Source organism: Corvus kubaryi, unplaced genomic scaffold (assembly GCF_017639235.1).
Source record: "Corvus kubaryi isolate FWS band 111438036 unplaced genomic scaffold, C.kubaryi_AGA036_p1.0 68, whole genome shotgun sequence".
In the NCBI taxonomy this organism is placed as follows: Eukaryota; Metazoa; Chordata; class Aves; order Passeriformes; family Corvidae; genus Corvus; species Corvus kubaryi.
In genome coordinates this window covers 12459484-12485754 of record NW_024582056.1, presented here as the reverse complement: position 1 = coordinate 12485754, position 26271 = coordinate 12459484, and the positions used below count along the sequence as shown (strand labels likewise).

General features: G+C 38.8%; 1 protein-coding gene across 7 annotated transcripts in view; it reads left to right on the top strand.

Moving 5' to 3' along the window:
• DDC (dopa decarboxylase) overlaps positions 1 to 26271 on the top strand; it is a 73951-nt gene that overhangs the window by 17153 nt on the left and 30527 nt on the right. For all 7 annotated transcript variants that reach the window (XM_042048841.1, XM_042048838.1, XM_042048836.1 and 4 more), the window contains 5 exons: positions 4946 to 5182; positions 11714 to 11827; positions 12470 to 12589; positions 17378 to 17512; positions 21303 to 21446. In XM_042048841.1, the coding sequence (XP_041904775.1) occupies positions 4982 to 5182; positions 11714 to 11827; positions 12470 to 12589; positions 17378 to 17512; positions 21303 to 21446 (714 nt within the window). In that variant the 5' untranslated portion in view covers positions 4946 to 4981. The remainder of the gene's footprint in view (positions 1 to 4945; positions 5183 to 11713; positions 11828 to 12469; positions 12590 to 17377; positions 17513 to 21302; positions 21447 to 26271) is intronic.

The window sequence follows — 26271 nt, the reverse complement described above, 5'->3', positions numbered from 1 at the left end:
GGGAAGTTCAGCTTAACAGTGGCAACAGCTGCAAAAACCTTCAGTTGGGTTCAGTAGCAGGAAGTTCTCATGGTTTCAGTGGTGTCACTGAGGCACCACGAGCCCTTAAATGACATTTTGTTCTGCAACAATCAGTTGGCAGAACAGAAAATGCACTTGACTCATGTACTGGAAAGATACAAAGTTATTACTTCTTTTGAGCAAATGCAGCTATCAGTTTTAGGTGCTACTAATGTGTCTATGCATTCTTCCTGTCTGTGTTTAATAACAGAAGCTGCTAAAAGATTTTATTTTGTTAGCTGTTGTTTATTTTACTTTGATGAACTGGAGAAGAGGCAGACATAAAATTTTAATGCATCAAATATACCATCTCTCCTCATTTGTTCTGCTTTTCCTCTTTTCCCTCTTTTTTCTCATTTTTCATATTTTTTTCTTTTTCTTTCTCATAACAAATTTCCTGGTAGCATTTAGATATATTTTAAACTTATATTTAGTAAATATGAAAAAACCGACCCAGATTCTAAAATTATATACAATACTTTTTAACAGAAATAATGAATAAGCTGAATGTTATCAACACAATATACCTATAAATAACTTTAATAATTACTGGTGTGTAAACTACTCATTTGTATGGTTCAGTTTCAGATACAGTAGAAAACTGCTTGCAAATGAACATATGCAATCTAAAGACTAGCAACTAGAATTTTTGGTAACTTCACTAAAATAAAATGCGGCTATATTCTAATTTCATTGCACTGAGGTAGAAGGAGTAGTTTAAAAAAAGCAACAAAAGATATGTCAACTTTAGATTGTGTAGTGTACTTGTCCTCTGACAAATTACAGCAAAATCAGACCAAGGAGTTTCTATATGAATGAATAAAAAAGATACACCAAAATAATTTAAGGTTTAACATGATTTTTCTTGGTTTCACCTGCAGTGTAGAGCAGAACTCAATCTTCTCCAGTAAAGTAGGATTTGATCTGAAGTATGCAATGGTGACAATAGTCATTGATTCTTGCTGGGAACAAAAATGCTCAGGCAGAATATATGCTTGGTAAAAGTGTATTTTATCAATCAGAGTGAGGCTGTCAATGAATTTGCGTACAGACTGCTCACAGTGTGGTAGAGGTTGATAATTAGGCAGGGCACCTCCTGAGGAGCTGTGCTCTCCTCACCTGGGGTTCAGCTGGCAGATACTGAATATGCTGAAACTCATCCTCGGAGGTGTGGGATCTCTGAAAGCATTTCTCACTCTTTAGAGGCCTTCAAGATTATAGACCACTATTAAATACTTTAGAGAGAGGCTTAGTTTCTCTGAAATTTCCATTTAGTTTTGGAAACTTGGGTTGTATTATTTTGCAGTTTAAGTTCCTTTGAGTTAAGTGGATATTTTGAGTGCATGCAGACTATAACACTCATCCCTTCACAAAATACAGATTCTCTCAAACAGTGTTTTCATTTTAAACCCTAAGTCTTGAGTTGTCTGAAGTACTTTTCTTCTTAGAAAATCTCTATATTTTTAAAATATACTGGCGTAGAGGTAAGGTCTCTCCCTATGCATTGTGTTGTTGCATTGTACAGGAGTTGTATGTGCATGTAAGAGGTAGAGATATTCTGTACTGGTAGAGACGTGAAGTAATTTGCATTTTGATAGTACTCACTGGTGAGCATTACAATTGTCTGCTGGAGATGGCTTCCATAGCAAGTAGTACTTTCAAGGAGATGAAGTGAGATCTATAGCGAAGAGTTCCGGAAGAGAATAAAAATAGGGATGAAAGTGTAAGTGGGTCTTGTCACTCACAGAAGAACAGATATAAAACAAGAGGTGAAAAGGATGACCACGGTGTTCCTGCAAGGAGTATGCCTTCACAGTTCCTCCGTGAGATACGTATATTACTGTAGGTATGGAATTTTCAGGGATGGACTTCTAGGAAAGAAGATGCATGAATAGAAAAAAATAGATTTTAAATTTCTTGGTATTGTCTTTGGAGGAAGGAAGAATTAAATACTTTGCTTCATACTGGAGCAGATTGACATATTTCACTGGATCAAACTGAGTTGTAAGAATGTTAGAGGTTAAGTAAATACTAGTTCATATCAATTTATAACGCTGCAACCACTGTAGCACATTTGGGATGGAAGGCTCAATCTTCTGTTCTTAATGCTTAAGCTTCCTGGTTCAGCTACTTCTTCCATGCAAAACAGTGGGTTTCCCCTGTAGTTTAATTCTTTACCTGAGTTTTGCTATTGCAACAGTGATTTATGACATTCTTGGGAAAAAGTAAAGTTAGCCAATAACAAACAGGATCTCAGTGACTATACAAAATGTGTATTTTGTCAAATTTGAATTCCATAGCAATAGACTGAAATCCCAGAATATGTATCTGATATTTAGATATAAAATTTATTTGCTTATCCTGATATCCAAAAAGAACTTTGTCCAAAGTTCAAATAATAAAAATGACAATAAATTATATCAGCATACTGTGTAGCACCAAGATGATGTAAATGTAATACGAATTTCTGGAAAAAAAATTAGTTCGTGGAAAACTGGTCGCAAGCTATAAAAAATACCATCTGTGTTCTGGTAATATGATAAAATAAATTCACTTTTTTCTGCATGTTTGGGAGCTGTTTTGAGCTTGCACACAATGTGATTTAATTTATGCCATTTGATTAGTATTTTAGGAAATGACCAAGCGATCCACAGCACTTTTGATGTTAAGTGGTGCCCTATATTTGATTACTATGAAGTAAAGCTAGAGAGTAGTTTAGTGATGCTCTTACACAGTGACACTCTTACCTTTCTTGATGCTGTACTTAGCGTTCACTGGAACCACAGATGTGGAATGAGATACTCAGCAGAACTGATCCGTGTGTGGAGGTCTGTAGGAATAACTAACACAGTGGTGAGCAACAGCGGTGCTGGAAACACCAGTCTTCATGTTCTGAGTCAGTTCAGTCTCAGGCATCTCCCACTAATTTGTCAGTTGTGTGTTAAATTCTTTTTTTCACAGCTTTCTTCTTTGAAACTAGAGGAAAAAAAATAACAGGTTACCTCATGCAAATTCCTTAGAGCATGCTATAGCAATGAACTCGTGAATGAAGTAGCATAAAAGAAAACACAATAGAATAAGTTAAGGGTTAAGTTAGAGATGCATTGAAAAAGAAGTGCAATAGTACAATATTTAGATTTCTTCTGGCAAACATATTTAAACCAAAGAACAGAGCCTTGGGGTGTAATTAGATTGCTGCCAGAGATGCATATTGATTGCTGCAGTTCATGCTGATTTCTTTAGAAAGATTATTAAAATTTTGAACAGTGAACAAAGATGTGCTAAGTGAAAATGCACATAAAATTTAGGGGGTATGGAAGAAACTGAATCATCCTGATTTTAGAGGAGTAGAAACAAAACTGCTCGCTTAAACACAACTTTTCAAAAAGGGTTCTGACACACAAAGCTGCTCACTGGAGACTGTAAGGACTGCAGTGACCACTGGTAATGTATCTCCAGCAACTTAGTAGCAAGATATGAGAGAGGTCCTAATGCCCCTTGATGAAAGGCGTAGACACAGCCAAATAAACATTTACATTATGATTAAAGAGAATACTAAAACTCTAGTAAAATAGCAACAGGAACAGCCATTCTCTGGGGAGTCTAGAAGTCCCTACTGTGCAGATCCTTGCTCTCCCAAGTGTTTCATGACCTACAGCAGCATCTTGCCTTCTTAAGTAGCAGCAGCTGCTGCTCCACACAAATCCCAGATCCTCTATTTGTAGCAGCAGAGATGTCTCTAGGACAGTGCTTATTAACGATGTCTTTCTTTTGTGATGTTACAGTACTAATTTAAATGTAATAAAGCCCAGGAGTTTCTCTTTTCTCAAAATGGTGTCCTCAGTTATAAATCCTTACCACAAATACTTGATATCTGAAAAATTGTCTCCTAATTATCTAATATTCACATTGTGCTTAATATAGTTATTTCCTTACAAAGCGAAGATCTAAAGGTATGTGAGCTAAGCACAGTAGTTCTTGACACCAGCAAGTCCTTTTTCCACTTGCCGATATTCTTACTACATCCCAAGGAACAGTATCCCTCAACCTGAGTTTGTAAAGATGCTGGGACACTTTTTAAGTACTCAGTGAATACAAAGTTTCAACTGTATATTAAATAAGTACTCAAAATGCACAGCTACACAGAGTAAAAAGGTTGGGTGGGCCAGGGTGGCAGGAGCAGACACCCTCGTATCACAAATTTGTGTTTGCAGAGCACTTTGCAGGTGAACTCCAGCTCATCTCAGCTGAGCCGCAGATCACCTTGGGTGTGCTCACACAATCTCCCTACCTCAAAGAACGCCTGGAGCTGCAGCCCAACATCTTGGAAACATGGACAGCCCCAGACAGAGACTCCTCAAATTCTCCTGCAAAATACAGTACAGATCAACTTGAAGTGAATTCTGTTTGAAACCTCTCAAAGAAACAAAGTTTTGTAGATGACACAGCATGTGCATTTACAGTGAAAGAGTAAAGAAGTTAAATCTTGAGGCTAGACAGGAGTCAACAAGCAGATAAAATGACAGGGCTGCACAGTGGATCACTGTGATAACTGTGATTGTTATAGTTTGTTATTACTGATTATAATAGAGACACACAGCAGGCTGTTGTCTTAGACCTCTTTATAAGGCAGGAGGGAGTTGATTATGTGCCACTTAACAGTGCCACATCCTTGTGTCAACCAGCAGCTGTAGGGATTAAATGTGTAATTTTGAATCTTCATCACTGTGCTTCTACTGTTCTTCTGTGCTACACTTACTGTCTATCTGTGTTAAGCTAACCTATATCATGGCTATATGAGTCTTCCTATAAATCATCTGAATAACAGGCTTAAAACTAGTAACATTTTCTTTCAAAAATGACTGTTTTTCCCTCTTTTCTAAAGTGTTTTTCTGAGAACAAGACCTAAGTGCTGATACCCATGGATGCTGCAGAATTCCGCAAGAGAGGGAAGGAGATGGTGGACTATGTTGCGGATTACCTGGAGAAGATAGAAAAACGACAGGTCTTCCCAGATGTGGAACCAGGATACCTAAGGCCCCTCATCGCAGACTGTGCACCCCAGGATCCTGAGAGCTTTGAGGATGTCTTTAAAGACATTGAGAAGATCATTATGCCAGGGGTAAGAAAAATGGAACTGTAGTGCACTGTTCAGTACTGCATTTAGGTTTTCAAAGACCTTAAAGAAAGTGTGGGTTGAAGACTGTGCAGCTAGACTTTACCAAGATAAGGACCCACACTGATTAACTTTTAGAAGGCAGGAATCAGCTTTACATGTTAAATATGATCTAACTAATGTTTTCTGTTCTTCCTAGAAATAATCAAATCATTCTTTTCCTTCATGCATAGCTTACTTTTGGAAATAACTCCCTTTCCTCCCTTGAACTGGTTAAGGCAAAAGTTCATAACTTTCAATTTCATGTGATATTTTTACTACTTTCATAGCACAGTAAATATTTTACAAAATAGTATTTTTATTAGTCTGCTGTGCCCAAACGGCTCCTTCAAGCTGATCTTTAAATGTTAACATTCTCTTAGGAGATTTCTTTTTATTACAGAGTTGACTGGAAAGGATTCTCCCTAATACTTACTCTGTTGACTTACTCTCCTAAATGTCAACTTCTTCTCGTAGCTTTTAAGGCAGACAGCCACTGCCTAAATACTAGTCCTTGAATAGATCACTACTGGGCAGACAATGCAGAACAAAGCATCTGGCATTTGTCCAGGCCTGAATCTTTCTTCTTCTTCCACTCATGGTACACCTTTTTTATTTTAAGTATATGCTTGTCTCCTAAAGCCTCTAAGTAGCTTGAAGAGGGCTGAATTATTAGTACATGTCAATGAGGAATCTCTCCTTTGGATCTCTGCAATAAACACTTTGGGTTTCTTCTCTAGATGCAGATAGGTGATATGATTGTGATGGGAGTGGACATCACAATCTGGAAATGTCTTTAGTCAGTGTAGTATAATACCAATTCCTTTTCATTGACCAATATAATTATTTGATATTCAATATGACTTTATCTTGTTTTCCTTGGAGCCAGCCCTGCTGTCCTTTAACAGGCAAAAGCTCCACTGAAGTCAATTGAAATCTCTGCACTCTTTTCAAAAGTTTGTGGATGACGTCTTAAATCCAAGAGAATTAAATCAATGCAGATTAGATAAGAGAATTATGTCCAACACATGCAAATATTTTAATTGCTGCTCATAGGTATAATTGCCTTTTCTTTTTCATTGGAGGAAAACAGTAATGTCTGTGAAGTAGAAGAGCAAACACTTTGAACACTTGCAAACTTTCAAACTTTCAATAAAATAATAATGGCTTAGAAAATAAGAGATGAATCATTTGAGAATAGAAAGCGAGACATTGAATTCTAATTATGTCATCAACATGTCATGTTCCCTCTTAACTAAATTGACTTTTTCTTGATATTTACGTGCCCTGCAAACAAATTTACTTTTACAATGTGATGCATTCTGAAAAAAATATTCTATCCTAAATTTTTTCACCGGTGTGAAATGACACAAAGAGCACAATATAAATCCCAGTTCTTAGAGTAACTCTGATTCTACCTGTCTTGTTTATACTCAATTCTGAAGACTCACATGAGCACAGAATCACGAGGTCATAGTACAGTAGAGATTGGATGGTATCTCTGGAGGTCATTTAGTCCATCCCCACTGCTCAGTGCTGAGTCAGCTAGAGCAGGTTGTTCAGGACTATGTCCAATTGGTCATGAATATCTCCAAGGATGAACTCTGCTGTCCTGTTCCAAGGTTGGATCATCCTCCCAGTAATAAAGCTTTCTCTTACATTCAAGTGGAATTTTCTGTATTTTGATTTGTGCACATTTCTTGATGTCTTCTCACTGGGTACTTCTGAGAAAAATCCAGCTTCATCTTCTATACACCCTCCCATGGGGTGTTTATGCACATTAACAAGATGCCCCCTGAGCTTCCTGCAGGCTGAACAACCCCAGCTCTTTCAGCAGCCTGTAATATGACAGATGCAGAAATTAATTATCTTCATGGTCTTTCACTGGAATCACTCCAGTATAACCATGTCTTTGTTCCTTGTACTGGAGAGCCCAGAACTGGATGTGGCATTCCAGATGTGGCCTTACCACTGCTGCATAGAAGGGAAGGATCACCTCTTTTGACCTTCTGGCAACAGTTTGTTACCATGGCCCAGGATGGTCTTGGGTCACACTGCTGCCAGGGCACACTGCTGTTCAGCTTGGCCACCAGGATCCCCAGGTCCATTTCTTCAGAGCAACACTGCTGAGGGTGCACTCTGTCTCATCACTAAGGTTTATAGTTAAGATCTTAAACAGTATTGGCCTTTCCCCTTCATTCTCCATCTGATCTAGCCTTGAACACTTCCAGGGATGGAGCACCCACAACCTCCTTGGGCAACTGTTCCAGTGCCTCACCACCCTCACAGTAAAGAATTTTTTTCAAATATATAATCTAAAGCTACTCTCAGTTTAAAACCATTCTGTCATGTCCTATCACTACATGCCCTTGAAATGAGTCTCTCTCCATCTTTCTTGTAGGCTCCCTTCAGGTACTGGAAGGCCACAGTTAGATCACCCCAAAGCCTTCTGTTTTCCAGGCTGAGAAATCCCATTTCTCTCAGCCTTTCTTCACAGGAGAGGTGCTCCATTCCTCTGATCATCTTGATGTTCTTCCTCTGGACTCGTTCTACAAGGTCCATGTCCTCCCTGTGCTGGGACCCCAGAGCTGGATGCAGCACTGCAGGTGGGGTCTCACCAGAGCAGAGCAGAGGGGCAGAATCCCCTCCCTTGCCCTGCTGCCCACACTGCTTTGGATGCAGCCCAGGACACTGCCTTCACCAATTCTTTTCTGTTGGTAAATGTGCAGTCCCACACCATGGGAACATTTTCATCAGTTCTTCCACTTTTTCCCAGGCACTCCAGAACCCTCCTGGACTGATTGTGTCCTGCTGTGTTGTCTGCCCAGCAGATGTGAGGACTATGACTTGTGAACATGAGGTTTCTTCCAGCTGTCTGAATGGTGCACTCATGTGCTTCTTCTCATCAAGTGGTCTGTAGCAGACACGCACCCCTAAATGTTGCCCATCTTGAGACCTTCACCAGTCCTGACTCACAAGTTCTTGACTGGCTCATTGTCCATTCTCAGGCAGAGGCCAGTGCATTCCTGCTGTTCTCTTGCATAAAGGACCACTCCTCTGCCTCACCTTCCTGGTCTGACCTTCCTGAGGAGCCTGTCCTCATCTGCTGCAGCACTTCAGTCACGTGAGCAATCCCACAGCATATCTGTGATCCCAGCAAAATCACAGCCGTGTACTTGCACACAGCCTTCTGTTTCCTCCTGTTTGTTCCCCATGTGGTGTGCTTCAGAGAGGCACCCATTTGTCTTGATTTCCCAGAAAAGATGTGAGCCCCTCTGTCCCGCCCCTGCCCTAATGCTGCCCTCTCAGCACTTCCTTATTTATGTGGGTGCATTGGGGAACGGTCTGCTTTAGCCTTAGCTCCTTTTTGAGTTCTCTCATGTCCACGTTACGCTTCACCCTTTGCTTGCCAGCTTGGTCCATCTTCCTCCCTTGATTGTGGGTTTTTCTCCCCTTCCCTTATCATTCCTGGTTTAAAGGTCTCCTTACCAGGTTATCCAGCCAGTCTGCAAAGATATTTATGCCCTAATTGTTCAGGTTATATTTTCCCTTAATCTTCTTCCCATGTTTTTCCTGACAAGAATAATATTTAATTTAAAAGTACATCTAGTGTTTTTCATCTATAGCATTTTTCCACTGTTTCACCAGGGAATGTCTTATATCCGTTTTATAAATGAAGAACTTCAGAAAGGGCTTCTTCAGAAAGAATAAATTATATGACATATCATAAACCCTTGTTTTGCCTGTAAGCTATTAGTGGCCCGTAAGTGATTCTTGTTTCATTCATGCTGACACCTTTACTGTGTTAGTTGTGTTCAGATATTTGCTCCGTATTGTATGACTAAAAATGTGAAAATGGTGTTCCTTCAGAAGATCAGGGATCAATTAATTGTGTGAAGCAATAATAATGTAGTATCTGTTGCTATCTTTACCCTGTAGGACAGGGTTCAAGCATTCATAAGTGTTGAAACTTCTTTATGAGGACTTATTGTGAAATGTAAGGTAAACCTTCAAAGGGTAGTCCACCAAATGATAATGACAATAATGGTGGTAAGTTCCTGATACTAACACAGAGACAGAGGGAGTAACTGCAGAACTCTGATCTCCACAGCAGGTAGACAACATGGAAAGGACCTGTATGTAAAAATATCAATCAGAGTCGCCTTTCTCTCTTAGATTTGCTTTGTTCTCCTCCTTTTTTAGAGCTGAATATGATCAAGTGTATGTGTAACCGCAAATAGCAGTACTAAAGATGCTAATTTTCCTCACATTGGATCCATTAATCTATGAAGCTTCAGCTGAAGCACCTATCCTTAGTGTGTGGTAAAGGAAGACTATTGCTTAGAGTAAGCAAGCCAGAGAAAGACATCCTTAGAAGAAATCTTGGAAATAAAATGTCTCTGAGAGGCACTAGAGTGGTAATTAGAGTGAACCCAAGACATTTGTGTATCATTATTTATCAGCAGAGGGCTGAAAAAACAGGCATCAATTACGTCGGGCTTTTTGCAATATCTGACTAAGTGCGTCTGTTCCAACATGGTGAAAAAAAAGAATTTTACAGCTGCTTCAAGGGACGGGGGAAGGGGAGGCAGGAGGAAGAAGTGCAGCTGCGCTTGCCCCAGGGCTTTTAGCTTTTTCGCTTTGTGTGAGTGGTGCAACTGGAATCTGCTGTGTTTCATCAAACAAATGGCTCCCAGCAAGCAGTCAGTTTAACTTGATTAACCCAAGATGAATGTCACAAGTCTTACAGATCACAGAGGATTAGAGCTGGGGAGATGAACAGTGGCAGCTCTGGCTCATTATGGACATCAGTGAAAGTCTGTGCATGTGGATCCTAGCAGGGACCATTGCTTCTTGAATATTTTATTGTTTTCCTGTGAAGCACCATGACCCATCTGGGGGTTTTTTTCTGACTTGTGAAGGGAAGGCATTTGCCACAAGTGCTCTAAAACTTTGTTACAGCAAAGAAAGATATCCTGACCCAATATGAGATATAGCTGAAAATGTTCACAGTGGCTTGTCTTTGGATAACTGATTTGACAGGTTTGAATCTAGTGACCAGTAAAAATGAAATCTTGAACATACCAGATACAGGGCTAGTTTAGACAGTGGGAAATTGTAACGAATAGGAGATGTTTTCATGTGAAAGAGATGGGGGCATCTGAAATTGGTACACTGCATCAGGGAAAGTGATACCTAATTCACTCTGTGAAGAGTTGAGACAGTTTTCCCTTAACATGGACCACATCCCTTAAAGAAGAGCTGGTTGTTGGCATGAGGAAGGTTAGAAGAGGAAAGAAAGGGATTATTTGCAGCATGCAGAACAGTGTGGTACAGCAATCCATGAGATTGCTCCAGAACCAGAAATCTTACCACGGTCTGGGAGAGAGAGCAGTGTAAAAAGTAAAATTCATCAGAGCTGGGAATGTGGAACAACACAGCACAGAAACAGGCAAGAGAGAATGTATATTCTTACTGTCCTCCAGTTGTAACAGAATAATTCCAGTATTTAAAAAAAAAGGAAACAAAATGGTGTAAGAAAAGGCTAGCCTTCAATAACTCAGCAGCCTCTTGATTTCCAGCCGTGAAAAAAATCTTAAATAGATTCTGCTGAATTCTTGCTTACAGCTCTAGAAGCATTTTTTCAAAAACTCGCCTTTTATCTTGAATGTGTAAGCAGTTTTTGCCAAACGTCTCACATACCCCATTATTTCCACTGAACATTACAGTGTGGCTGTACATTTCCTGCTTTTGAATTTTATTAGATTGGAGTTGTGGAGCACTATCAAGTATCTCACAGATCCTTAAGATTGCTTGGATGTTACATAAGACAATTCTAATATTGCTTTGGCAAGACAATTGACTACCATTTATGCATGTTGTTCTCTCATATTAGTACATACAAAGTGAAATTGTCTATAAATCACAACTTGTTAAAGGGAGATGAGAGTTTAATTTTGTACAGAAGGTATTGTATACTGGGATGGGTTATTTTTGTGAGTCGTGGGACTTTGTGGTGAGGAGCTGTTTGGCCAGATTCAGTGCCTGAGTATTAGCAAATGACACGAGAGTGTGGGTAAGAGTTCTGTGGACCTCTTCTGCACTGAAGACACTCTTCCTATGTCAGTTGCAGGACAGAGATGGAAAAACAAAATACCAGAGAGTCCCTGATGGTAGAGGCTTAAGAACAGTGTACTGCACAGCAGCTCAGGCTGCCATCGCCAACACAATCCTTGCCTTCTAGGAAGATAAATGGAGAACTCTGATTTTGGAGCTGTTTGGGGGTTGGGGTGACAACTTACTTATTTTTAATTTGAGTAAAAGATAGATAAAAAATCGTGAAAAAAACAAGGTAAGTTTTTCTAAAAAATGGGATCCTGTGTTACAGCCAGGTAGTCAAGAACTGCTGGCTTGTCACAACCTCTAACCTTTTTTTTGGTGACAATTTGTTTCTGCTTCCCTTATTAGTTAAAAATAGCTATTTTCCCCTTGTTACAGGTGACTCACTGGCACAGTCCGTACTTTTTTGCCTACTTCCCTGCAGCCTCTTCCTTCCCGGCTCTTCTTGCAGATATGTTGTGTGGTGGAATAGGATGTGTGGGCTTCTCTTGGGTGAGTTTACTCTGGTGTGTGGTAATGGCGCTTCACCATGCCAAGATTTTAAGCATTTCAGTAACATTCTACAATGAAATTATTGATCAATAGCAATGAAGTCTCAGGAGTATTTTTGTAGGTAAATTTCTTTGATTAACCAAGGGTTTGTACATAGACACCCTGAATGATTCCAGGAATAAGTTTTGTTCTTGAAAAATCACCAACATTTAGAATCAGTGGTAGCAATGCAAACATACTGGTAATCCAGAAAGAAGTATAACTATTGTTTAGCACCCAGTGTTGTTATTTCTCTTTTCATCTGGATGAATGGAAAATTGTCTTTAAACCCCCACATTCATGTGAGGTATACTCTTCTCAGAAGAGGCTGGTATTTGATTTAAAAAAACATACGCAAGATGCAAATCCTGCTTTGACATTTGATCATCGTTGTTCTATGTAAGGGCTATTTTGACATTTTTTTAGTAAATGTTAGAAACTACATGCACAAAATGGTCTTCAGGTCCCTAACTTGGCTTGTGACGTTAGTCTGGTCTCTTCCTTTATAGTCAAAAGAAAGAAAGAATTATTCTTCCTCTGGTAGATCTGATTTCTCTTCACGGTCTAGTGAGATTATTCCCTCTGCCCTGTTTTTCAACACAGGCTTCAAGTCCAGCTTGCACTGAGCTGGAGACTGTCATGCTGGATTGGCTAGGGAAGATGGTTAATTTGCCTGAAGAGTTTTTAGCTGGGAAGGATGGCCAAGGTGGAGGAGTCATTCAGGTAAGAGGGGACATGAAAAAAGAATATGGATTGAGTTAGTGAATTCATGATTTTGTTAAGTCTTTATACTAAGACGCTAATGAAAGAAATACTTTTTTTTTTCTGCTGCCACATGGGTTCCTTTCAAATTTTCAGAAAGACTGATGGTCTGTGAGAATGTCTATAGGTGGGCAGGATCATTCATGAAAGTAATGCTTTTGTTTTTAGAGCAACCGATTTCTAAAACACTTCTCAGTGAAGAATTGCTAGTAGTTCAATTTAAAATTTAAGCTTAATATTCAAATCAGAATAATGTAGGATGGAGACTTTGTTATTCAGTGAATTGAGCTCATACTAACCAACAATATGCAGCAATGTTTCGTAGCTGAAGTTAGAAGTCTGCCTTTTACATGTGCAATTGTTTACTTCAGTTAGTTTCCACAGGACACTGGAGATAAACTTTGATAAATAGAAATAGCAGAATGTAGTAGAAAGTCTATCAATTTTTGCTAAAGAGCTTGAAATTATTTCAAGTTTTTCTTACATAACAAAAGGAAATATCAGAATATTATAAGAAAATGAAGAGCTGCTTAAAATTTGAATCTAAGCAGTTCTATCAGTAGATGATACAATTTTGAGACTACATGGCATATCCAAACTGGAAGAAAACCCCAGACTTTGATATTGACTGCTTAATGAAACTTATAATGTCTGAACAGATAACCTGAACAATAATGAATATATCATTAATGGGCAATCTTGCATGCATAATAAAGCTGTATTGTTTGTCAACCATGGCTCCACTAGCACATGGTCATTCTGCAAATGCAGCTCTGGTCACAGTTATTAACCTATCTAAAATAGATCTCTACTATGAAGAAGATTGAAATTTAAATAATTGTTCTGTGCTCCTTTGATAATCTCTGGAGTCTGGTCATTGCAGGCCAGGGCACAATCCATTTTATCCTATGACAGGCTTCTAATATACATCTGAATTAGATGCTAGAACTGGGGGCTTCTTTCTTTGATCTCAGCTGCAAATGCCTACAGCATATTCCAGTGAATTCTTCCCAACATCTTCCCAGGCAAGAATGAAGTTAACCCAAATGCTGTCATTGTCCTAGATGGAGCTGTACCTACACCAGTGTATTTCCAGTGTAGTTCTTTACTCATCTGCTTGCTCTGTTAGTATGTTTATCATTACGATTGCTAGGGAGGGCTTTATGTTCAAGAAATCAAGCTTCCCTCGTGCATCTTAGCAGCATCTATTTTGTACCAGTGAAAGCAAGCAATTATGCCTGATTGTTATCAGCAGGAAATGTTGCCCCTCCAGGCTGACAGTGCTGGATTGCCCATAATTTTCATCAGAAACCAGTCAGTTTCAGAATCGAAAGTGGGCTCTGTGTTCCTGCTTACGATGCAGTCATTTGGGCTGCAGATCCTCTTGTCTTGCTCTTGAAACAATAATGATCCAAGCCAGAGAGCGTGAGGCAAAGACAACGTGAGTGCGTGAAAGTGCCAGTCATTCTGTTCGTAAATGCCAAGTAATTATTGTGCTATTGGATAAAACTGAGCCTGTGAAAAATTGCCTCTTAATTACATTTGAAAGTCTATGTCAATATGAAGCACTTTGTTGTTGTGTGCAAGATGACACTTCAAAATGGCAAAAGATGAAAGAAAATTTCAGTTCAGAGCGCTGGTGGACATGAACATCAGCTCTTGCTGATATTTCTTCCGCCTCTTGAGCCTGCTTGCCATGGCAACCTTTGTTTGACTTAGGTAAAAGCAGAGGTATCATCATCCTTCACTTAATGCAGAATACAGCATTCAAGAGGAGAAAAAACAGCTTTCAAAAATAAGTGAGAAAGCACTTTCTTCCTGAAGTTTGTATCCTGCTGTTCATTCTAGATAAATTGCTGGAAAGTGTACCTGCTTTGAATTTTAAAGAGTTTTCTTGCTCTGCAAAGAAAAAGTATTTTAGGGGTGAGACAAAAATATCTTTGGCCTGGCAAAGAACACTGCTGGTTTATCTTACTTGTCAGTTAGCCAAGTAGTTCAAGAACCAAGGCGTTTTTTTTCCTCAAAAATTTTTAGCAGAAGGCTTTGGTGCCAAGTGTATGGAAGAGCGTTGCAAACCAGGATCTGCAAGCAGTGTAAAAAGCTTCAGTGTAAAAAAGGTGACTCAGTATAAAAAAAGTCATTTACGGAAACTGAGGCAAGGGGAAAATGCCTGGGTCTATTGTGAGACATCCAAAAACATTTCCCTGTTTTGGATTCAGGTGCCTTTAGGCTGCATCCCAGCTGTATATCAGGAGGCAAAATTCAGCTGGGCAACAGGCCCTTTTCTTTTCATCCTTGTTTCTGTTAAAGGAAATTCATACAAGAACTGTTGTGTACATTGACTATGCACCAACATAGATGAAGACCCAGGATATCTTGTGGCACTCCTCAGAAAGACGAGGCTATTCTTCAGCCAAAGTCATTTGCCCACCCAGCCAGACTATCACCAGAATAGTGAGGCCTAAATTTCCAGATCCCAAATTAATGCCTTAATCTTTGAAATTTCTTACAGTCATTTTCTTCTATATATTAATGCCCATTTTTGTAACATGCGTATTCCATACATGTCCTGGAAATACACTAACAGTGTAAATAGTTATTTTATTTCAGCTATTTTGACTTTTTAGACAGAAAAAGTAGGATGATTTCTCCATGTTCTGATATTCTTATGAGAGCTCTGTCCAGCTACAGACCATATACAGAATAACATTAAAGGAGGAGATTGCCAAATTATGTTTTCTGTTATTAATAAACCAAATTTCCTTCACCCCTTGCCTCCACATGGAAGTTCTACCTTACTTGACCAAAAGGAATATTTGTATCCTTATTCCATACTGCATCTGTAATATTTCCCTCAGTTGCCATAATACTGTATGCAGCAACAGCAGCTATAAAAAATGCAAAAAAGTACACAAAACTGTCTCCAGTTTGTCTTTTTGCCCTGGGGTCTACATTCCTCAAATCTCACACCACCAGAAAGGCAGATAAAATATATTTATCATTGCCAATACATTCAGTGAATGTTTGGGGACTGTCCTTTTCCCTGTTTACTCCATTGATGAGGCTGTTGAATTTCAGCTGGATTGCACTCATTCACTGTTGAGATGTTGACATGTGTAGAAGGCAGCTTGGTCTCATAGGAATAGTTCAGCTAACTTCAGTATAGGAGAAAGTCTGAATTCACTGGTATCATTCTCACATATGAAATCTGTCAGATCAGGCCCACCTTCAGGGAAATAAAAATATTTCCCAAATACTGAAAAATTTGTTGTCATTCATAAATATACGCTGGTCTTCAACAGAGGGAAGAGAGAATTAGTTTCTTCACACTGGGGATGTTTCTGAGACATAGATATTAATATAAGTGACTATTCATCACACTGTTATGAGTCACATGATGTTTGATCAACTTTGAAAGTACCTAAAAACTTCATCTCGCATAGAGACACCCCAATACACTGAAATTTATAAGCATGTATTTACAAACTGCTACTTACAGTTTAAAAGAGCAGTTTAGGGCATGTTTCAGGTGCATGTTCTAGATGGAAACCGTATAAAGAATTTCTGGGAAGTTGTATTCTGTGAAATTTACTGATAAATTGATACAAAAATTTCTCCTTTCTGTTGTCACAGAGTATCCAAGACACATTTTAAACTGATGTTTTGTGAGTCAAAGTGCAATTTAGAAATAATGTGTGACCGTTCCTTTCATCTTTGTTGGTGATGAAGAAAACATACATAACTAATACTTTGAAGTGCAGTTAACTATATTGAATCATAGCAGTTTTGGTTTTTCAGTGGTTTTTTTCCCTTTTATCCACAATAATTTACTTGCCCAGGGTAATTCTAATATGAAAGAAGGCATATAATTAGGCATGTTGCTTGATAGAAGTGAGAGTTGGAATTCAGGTTCTGATGGAAGTTAAATGTGCAGAAATCAACAGTTACTCTGACATTGTTATGAGTTAACATCAGATTAGTGCCTGGTTTGAGAGTCTTTTCACATACATTTGAGTTTATTGATGCCTTTTCCTAGTCTTAAAATCAAGAGTCAAACATGGTTAGAGGGGAAATAATGATTTTACCTTGGTATTTATTTTAAGGATCCTTAGGTGCACTATGTCCAGGTCGAATGCACCGAAATGCACACCACAATACCCACCCCAAAAGATCGGATATAACCTTATAGGTTTTACTAATTAGCATATCTATCAAAGATTCCCCAATGAGAGGCTCGAGTGAGCCCCCCTCCCCTAGGAGCCTTCCCCTGGATGGTTCTATCTTAGTTTACAGAATGTGTGCTGGAGAGGACCTTGGGGTCTGGGGCACACTGATCCCTAGCTACGAAGCTTCTAAAATGTTTAGTCTCCTAGCTGAACAAACAAGAATGTAGGCAAAAAGCACTAGGAATACAGAAGTTGTAAAACGGTACAACAGGGGTGTAAAAGAAAAGGCAACAAATCATCGTGGCATCACTGTGAGTCCAGCTTTCTAGCACTGATTGCAAGGCTGTTGCCTAAACTGAACAAGCACAGAGATTAAAGAGAACAGGCAAAGGCATCAAGGAGGAGACCAAGATTAAACAGAGATTCCTCCCTTGCTGTCAGACATATTTTTAAAAAAACTTGAGATTGCACAGTTTCTCATCTGCAGTTTCTGTTAAGAACTTCACAATTCATGCAGAATAAATGCTGCTTTTCTTCTTCTACAATGTTTTGATTTTGAATCTTCCCTCAATTTGTCCCACAGGGGAGTGCAAGCGAGGCCACCCTGATTGCACTGCTTGCTGCAAGAACAAAGACTATCAGACGGGTGCAGTCAGAACAGCCTGAGCTAACAGAAGCAGAGATCATGGGCAGGCTGGTGGCTTATGCTTCTGATCAGGTGAGTACCTCTCATTAACATGGAAACACAGTGTCTATACTTAATAATTACAGCCATCTGAATAGGCAGGTGAATTTGGTATTAACTCTGGATTGGTGACTATTTGATTTTGGTTGTTTAAATCTTACTGTACATCATAAGTGTGTTCCACAGTGGTCCGTATTGGGATCAGTGTTGTTTATTATCTTCATTAATGACATAGACGAAGGGACTGAGTGCACCCTCAGCAAATTTGGAGATGACACTGAACTGAGTGGTGCAGTTTACACACCTGAGAATGGGATGCCATCTAGAGGGACCTGGACAAACTTGAAAATTGGGCCCATGGGAATCCCATGAGCTTTAATAAGACCAAGTGCAAGGTGCTGCACCTGGATCTGGGCAACCCCCAGTACCAACATAGGCTGGGGGATGAACAAATCAGAGCAGCCCTGCCCAGAAGGACTTGGGGTTGCTGGGGGATGAGAGGCTGGACATGACCCAGCACTGTGCACTCACAGCCCAGAGAGCCAAACGTGTCCTGGGCTGCATCCAAAGCAGCGTGGGCAGCAGGGTGAGCGAGGGGATTCTGCCCCTCTGCTCTGCTCTGGTGAGACCCCACCTGCAGTGCTGCAGCCAGCTCTGGGGGCCCCAGCACAGGGAGGACATGGATCTGTTGGAGTGAGTCCAGAGGAGGGACATCAGGATGATCAGAGGATTAAGCACTTCTTCTATGAAGAAAGTCTGAGAGAATTAGGATTGTTCAGCCTGGAGAAGAGAAGGTTTTGGGCTGACCTAAAGCAGCGACCAAATTGTGACCTAAAGCAGCCTACAAGAAAGACATGGACTTTTTACAAGAGCATGTAGTGACAGGACAAGGGGGAATGATTTAAAACTGCTAGTAGGGTGATCATATTAAAGAAATTCTTTACTCTGAGAGTGGTGAGGCTCTGGAACAGATTGCCTACAGAAGTTGTGGATGTCCCACCCCTGGAGGTTTGCAAGACCAGGACGGATGAAGCTCTGCACAACCTTGTCTAGTGAAAGGTGTCCCTGCCCGTGACAGTGGGATTTGTACTAGGTGATCTGTAAGGTCCCTTCCAATCCAACCCAGGCCATTCTATGATTCTGTGATAAGTGAACTGGAATTTCATGTGTGCTATCATAATATAAAGGTCAAATATCCAGATGTCAGTGTTAAATATCTTTATGAAGAGCTTGCTTGAAGTAAGTAAAGATATAATTAAATAAGGTAATGATTTCAGTTATTTTAGTAAGTCTAGGCCATCTTTTGTTACATCCAGTCTTCTACGTCCATCTGTGCACACAGCATTTTCCTCCTACAAGCTCATGTGCAAACAAACACACATACATCCTCCCCCTATATGCATGCATGGGTAAAGATGCATGTACACAGAAAAACCTAATGTGTGAATATAAAGAAAATTGGTCACAGTACTTGAAGAAACCAAAATATTGTTTTTTTTAAAAAAAGGAAAACCTTTAAGATATCCATCTGTCAATCCAACTAAAAAAATCTTACAAGGAAACAGAAAACGTAATCCTTGATTTCTGACTGTGAGTGGTATTTAACAGACTGAGTTACACTAAATTCTCAGCAGGCCATGACTATGAGGGGCTTTTAATGTTAATGAAAACAAATTCTGCTCATGTGAGTTCTGCTGCTGCTACATTTCTGACACAGTAATCCTACTGAAGGGCCATCCAAAGTTGTTTCTCTTAATATCTGTGACATTTTCTTACCTACATGTCAATGAGACAGAAAATAACCCCTCTCTTAGTACTTAATGTTTATTTTAAACTAACATCTGATATGCAGGGTAAAATGGCCAGGTTTCAGCCTTACTTTGATTTACTGCTAAGTGTATGTTAGAAAGTGTGGTAGAAGAAGTTAACACTACACTTGCTCTTTGCTGGTGGGAAGAGGGACTACACTTGCATGGTGAGAAGATTCAGGACAGGAAACTATGACAAAACATGACTGCTTTCAAGAGGCACAAAGGATATTTAGCCTTTTTTTTTTTGCTTGGGACCCTAAGGTCAATATTGCACAGACCACCAGTCCCAGAGCTCTGACCGACCCAGTGATGCACAAAACCTTTTACTTGCTTTGACTTTTTTGTCCCATATAAGAGACTGACCTGAAATGAGGACTGACAGGCCTTCCTGCCTACTGAAGGTCAGAGGATCTTATGTTTACAGAAGGATTTGCCTTAAGATACTGCTGACCTTTCCAAGCAGATTGTTGCCGAGCTCACTGTTCCTTCTGCGTTAAGAACAGACCTGTGTGACTCACAGGCAATAATCCACAAAAGAAAGTTAAACGTAAGCCATTCTGTGGGAGGGAAAACCATTCACTGATACAGCCCAGCAATGCAAGAATGCGTTTGGAAAGGAATCTTGCTACAATTTTTGAGTCTTGATGAAGCTATTTAGGGGTTCTGACTGGCTAACAACCTCAGTGTATTATTATAGTTTGCTTATTTGCAATTGTAGTATAAATAAGTTCTAAAATACATTTTTCCATTGTACACTTGAATGAAGTATGGTACCGCTATGCAACACACCTTGTTTTCTGCTTAAAAAGTTATATTTCAAGTCTAGGCTTCCAAATTTTCTCAAGTTGGTGCCTAATTAGTTACCAAAGCACTTTAACAAGAGGCACTGCTGAGATAAAAATTAGTGGTACATCTGTCTTTAAAACATGTCATTCCAGGGATATGTGAAGTTGGAAGGCAAAAACTTGATCTAATCTAGTTGAAAAAAATTCTGGATTGTTATTTTTGTGATTGTATGCTAAATTAAAATAGAATTAATAAGCAGTCTTATAGGCACTGCCAAGAATCAACAAGGAGATTGTGAATGAGAATAGTCATGATATGAAAAGATGAGGAATTTTCCTCTTTCAAATTAATGATGATTAATGAAATTGTAGAAGGTAGAAGGTAAAATAGCTTTTATGTTTGTTTGTTTAAATCATGCTTTAAAGGAGAGTATTTTGAGGCTAAATGTATCTTTCATTGTCAATGGAGTTTTTATTCGTGTTATTATTCTATTGTACTTCACAAATGTATAAGAATTTCTTAGTGATATCTTGTTTTTATTTACTGAGATGTGCTTTATTTTCTAAAACAGTATTATTTCAGGGGAATTCAAATGAAGGGGGTTGTAAATGAAATAACATATTGGGAATGATTCTTACTTGCCTAAAAAAGTGAATGAATGATCGAACCACAATTTAGTCAGTATGTAATCTGAAAAAAATGGACATGTAAGAAAAAATCTGTCTGTACCATACTGTGACATATATAATTTTAGAGTTCAGCAAAACTGTACACCATAAAAATATGCTAGCAAGCACCTGAATCATTATCAGACAAGATGATTGTCTGCACGTCTTTTGATTGATTTAGAGTCAAATCCTGAAGCTCTACATCAATCCTACCACGTAAATTAAAGCTCTCTCTGAGGTTAATGGAACTCTTGTCTGAATGGTGTCATGGCAATGGTCTCAAGGATATGTCAGGGTTGCTATTAGTTTATTTATTAATGTGTATTTATGTATATACATGTATTTATGTATATTATATGTATATTTATGTATATGTATGTGTCCATCTACATATATGAAAGGTGGAGAAGTATGTATCTGTTACATATCATCAACAGTCCAAGGATCTCAAGTATGCCTTTACTTGAAAGGACTTAATTGTTTTCTTTGTAAATTCAGATGAACGTCTTACATTCCAGTAAAAGGTGTTGGTCTTAAAACTTGCCCATTTCCTTCTAGGCTCATTCATCTGTGGAAAGGGCTGCACTGATTGGCGCTGTGAAGATTAAAAATGTTCCTTCAGATGACACATTTAGTGTTTGTGGTTCAGCCCTGAAGAAAGTTCTGGATGAAGACAAAGCTGCTGGTCTTATACCATTCTTTGTGAGTACTGGATTTTAATTAATCAGTGGATTTAATGCTTCTGTTAAGACGCTTTTGACATGAATAGATGATCTCATCCCTAACAGAGGCACTGATAGGCAGCTGAGTTAGAATACTAGGAGAGGTTCCATGAGTGTTCTTCACATGCCTTTCTGTGCAGGAGGAGAAACTAATTGGAGCAGCTGGTTGCAATTCTCAGTAAAATTATGTTTGGGGTCAATTTTGTAGTTGTATGTAGTCCTGCAGTGTTATAATCTCCTAACCCCTGAATTCTGAACTGTTTGCCTTTATTTTTCAGGTTCCAACTTACTTACAAATAAAACAAGTTTAAAGGCAATAAATTAAATGATGCTATCTCAAGCTCAAGTGTCTTCAAGAAACAATAGTTTCCCTTTGATACTACTTCAGCAAAGAAATGAACCTCCATAATATACCCCAAATATCATCGAGATCAGACATTGTCAGTCAGGTACTTGTATGTAACTAATCTCTAACAAGTGAGCTATAGGGAATGCAGCTGTGGAAACTTTAGGTGTCACCATTTCTTGTTATCTCTCCACTTCCTTTTCCAGAGATGCCTGCTTCCACAGCAGGACAGCAAAGGCAAATATAGTTATGTCTCAGTAGCTTAAGATCAAAATCCCCCAATTTTTGACGTAGAGCATTGTTAGATTAGATAAAATTCTAAAGTTTGGTTCTACCATGATAAGTACCTGATCAAAAAGAACATTTGCTTATTCATCAGATCTACTCCTCCTGCCAGTTCAGAACACCATGTTATTACTTCAAGTTAAAACAAGATTTTGCCATTTGGTTTTTTCCCATGAAGTAGGTAACTTCTATTGTGGTTTTGTACATCATCAGTAAAATTCTTTTTTCACTTCCAAGCATTATGCTCTACTAAACTTGATACAGACCATGGGGTGTATAGATCTATTAATGGGTATAATATGCTACAAAGAATATGTTTTTACTGGCCTCCACTGAACAAAAACTGAAGAGAAAAACCCCCACACAACTAATTTAGAAACTGAGAATTTCAGAAATGGGATTTTTTAAGAGACTGAAAAATAAGTCACTTTTTTTACCCACAAAAGTCATGTCTGACAATGGTTGTTTCTTTTCTTTAGTCTTCTAACATTTTGAAAAGGGATAATATGACTTAAATTTTCTATGAACTGTTTTCAGAAGAATTAGAAGATTAAGCTTGCTTATAGTCATGGATAAGTGCCAAATGGGCCAAAGAAGCTTAAATTTCACCAAGCTCTTTTGAAAATATAATCTTTTTACTCTTCTTGTTATTAACCTTTAGAGAATGTTTTTATGTAGTATGAGGATTACTAGAGTGAGAAGTGGTTTTCAAATGTGCAGAATGCTGCTAATTTCTAGGCTGCCTAGAAGCAGCAAGTCCTTAGAATGACCAAGCACATCCTGTCAATTGCTTTACAATATAACAAGATTCTGACTGAGAAATAAAACATCTCTAGGGATTCCAAAAAGAACTTTTTTCTGTGGGATGCACCTATTGAGGTGAAGAACATGCCACAGGGTGTGTTTTATTTCTCTGTGTTATGATCCCAGCTCATAATACCTTGCACAAGATCCTGTTTGTGTATCTCACTGTTAATTGTAAATAATTACAAGTACAGTACGATATCACATCTTCATGCAGTAACTATAAAGTTAATGTGTTTTTTCCTCAGCTTTTGTCCATTAGCAAAAAAAATACAACTTTCCCCTCATAGATATTCATGCCTTATTAATTCTTCTATGCATAGCAAGAGGAAATAAAAAATTCTAATTTATTAATTCAGTGACACCTTTACAAAAGGTGATTTACTGCTGTTTTTCTTCCTCTGTTTGTTTAGCTGTGCAAAACCAGCTTTCAAAGACAGTAGAGGCTCTGCCTGAGTTAATACAGCCTGTATCAAGTCTTCCATTTATTTGTATACATAAAACATGTCCGCTTAGATTAAACTCGATCTCATTATCGGTATGGTTGGCCTCTTAACTCAAACGGTGTGTTAATTCTCTGTCATGCTGAGCAGCAGTCCATGCACTGTATTAGTGCTCCCTTTTCTTGCAGATTTCAAAAGCCTTTCCATTTCTTTTGTTCTTGAGTAATTTGGTGCTGTTGTATTTTGTTTTGGCGACAAAGATATGCACATTGCCAAGGAAACACCTTACAGCCACTTGATTCCTTGTCTCCCCGTATTCAATGATCCTTCGCTAAAGGGAGTGATTCAACATCAAAGCAACAAGTTTGATGGAAGAAATTCTGCCTGAAGAGACTTGTGACAGCAGAGACATCATTCCTAATGAAGATGTCTTGTTTGCATCCAAACTGTTACGGTCTCCCTTAGCAACAAGAAAAAGTTTTGTAAGGGATTAAAAAGAAAATACAAGTAAGTTGCAATGCCTTATAGGCATGTTTCTCCTCTTACACTTAATGAATAAATGAAGAATCATTATACTGAACTTGATAGCAGTGCTTTCCCTGTAGAGGTGAATGGAGAATCAGGGTCAGGTTTGCTTGATGTGAAACAGGTTCTGTCATTACAGCAATCTGTTAATTAAAGGTTTGCTTTTCACATACATAGGATTTGGCAGCCAGCCTTTTTTGGGGAGAGGCATTGTCTTTAAAAGGAATCTTTGCATTCCTACTCACCGTAAATATCTTGTAGCACTATTAATATGTCTATCATTTTGTTCAGTAAAAGCTGTTGCCACTAGGGTACCCAGATCTCTACTTTTATTTTCTTTCTTTTATTTCTAAGTTCAGACTTTTTAAAATTTGTCTCTTTCAAAATACTTCTGCAGAAACTGAAACAGAGATATTTTCATATGCTAAAGCAAGCAGACTGTGCAAACAAAGCGCTTAACCACGTCAGGTGTTGAGGCACTAAAGTTGCCATAATTTGCTGAGGAGCCATTTCCCAGCATGGATGATGTGCAGCCCTTCAGCTGGCCCTGAGTTCAGGGGGAGCTTTAAAGCACGTGCTGAAGTCATGTCCATTTCATTAATTGTAAACACACACTGGTGGTTGAGCCCATGTGTAAATGCCTCTCTCAGTTGTGCCCTATGCTCCCAGCTTGAGACAGGCCTCTGTGCTGGCTGAAGGTTAGCTGGGATGCTCAGAAGTGAAGACCACTAAGTTAAGCACTTCTAAACTCATATAGAGTGCCCACTGCATTCAAGCTTAGTTTACCTGAATGTGTGTAAGTGGCCTGTGAGCTTTGTGCTGTCTTTCATAAGTCAGCACTGATAGATTGCAGCTGGCATATGCAAGGTACAATATACTTCAGCGACCTCAACCATATAAAGCTGCTACAACACAATTGCCTGCTGCCCAGCATGAAATCTCTCTGGTTCTAGATGAAATGACTCTTCTGAATGATGATCTGCAGGATATTAAGAAGCAGGCTGTTTGTATCCAGACTCACTCAGGAAACAATAAATCAGAATCAGACTGACAGAGGAGCCATCTTTTTAGTAGAAGTTAACACTTAGATCCTGACCACAGATTTCCATTTGGAAGAAGCATTCTTGAGACATGTACAGATGTCTGGGGTGATGTTTCTTAACCCCTGGTTTGTGAATGACTGCTGTTCTGTAAAATACTGAATGGTGGTTTAGAGAACTGTTGCAGTTTTCTTCAGGCCCCAGACATTCTCATGAGTGCAAGCTAGCAAGAACTGAATAGGAGAAAATAAAAACAGTAAGTGACCATTGAAAGTTCTGCCTCATTTTAGTTATTTGCAAATGAAAAGCTTTGTGGTGGAACCATGCAAAATGTGTCCACATCTTTTTCAAAAGCTGTAGGAGGTCTTCCCGTTGAAAAGATTAAGAGTAATTGCTCTCAGGAAACATAAAGATTCATGCATGTTTCCTGACATAGGTCTCCATTTCAGGAAAGTAATACATGAGTTGACTGAGGCAAGCATTTTAGCTGCTTTGTATTCACAACCAAGGGCTGAGTCAAATTTGAAGTGCACAACCTGAAAAGGAAAAGGCCTGCAGGCTATACTGAGCCATCAGTCCCATTTCTGTGATGCAGCCTGTCCCCTGCCCTTTGCGCAAATGTGATTTTTCTGGTGTTACACAGGCTACAAATTGAGTTAGGTTGATTCTGTAGTACTGAGGCGGGGTGATGAGAGTCCTGACAAGAGCAGACACTGTCACTTTAAGTGGTTTCTGAGAATTAAAGCAAGTAGCTTTGAGGCTTAGACACCTGCAGAGAGGAAAACAAAATTATTTTAGAAATTGAGGTATACTTTTCAGAATAAGACACTATTTAAACAAGTAAGCATATGTTTTAACTCATATAATCTCTCACTGAAAAAACATACCCCTCATCCTGATTAGAAGAAGAATACCTAAACTGCAGTACAACACTAATAACAAAAATGTGTAACTTTTTGTGGTGAAATTTCCATTGTTATTTTAATTGGTGGACTAACCAAGACAATTTCACTCTAATCATGTCAGAAAATCCATACCATATTACCATAAAATATATGTGTAAAAGCAGAGTTAAGTCTGTAGTGCACTCTTTTTGTTTATTTCCCAATCCAATGGGTTATATCTTTATGCATATGGAAAAACTGTCATTTTCATCATGGTACCCTCCATTTCTTGTGATCCAATGTATAGATCTGTAGTTCAGCCAAAGATGAAATGCAGGTTTCTTCTGGAACATTCTAGGCAGACAACAATGTGATAAATATATTTTCACTCCATACATATGTGCCTTCTTAGGAAAAATAGGGACCAAATTTATTTCTATTAAAAAAAATCCTGCAATCTTTTCAAAGCAGCCTCTCT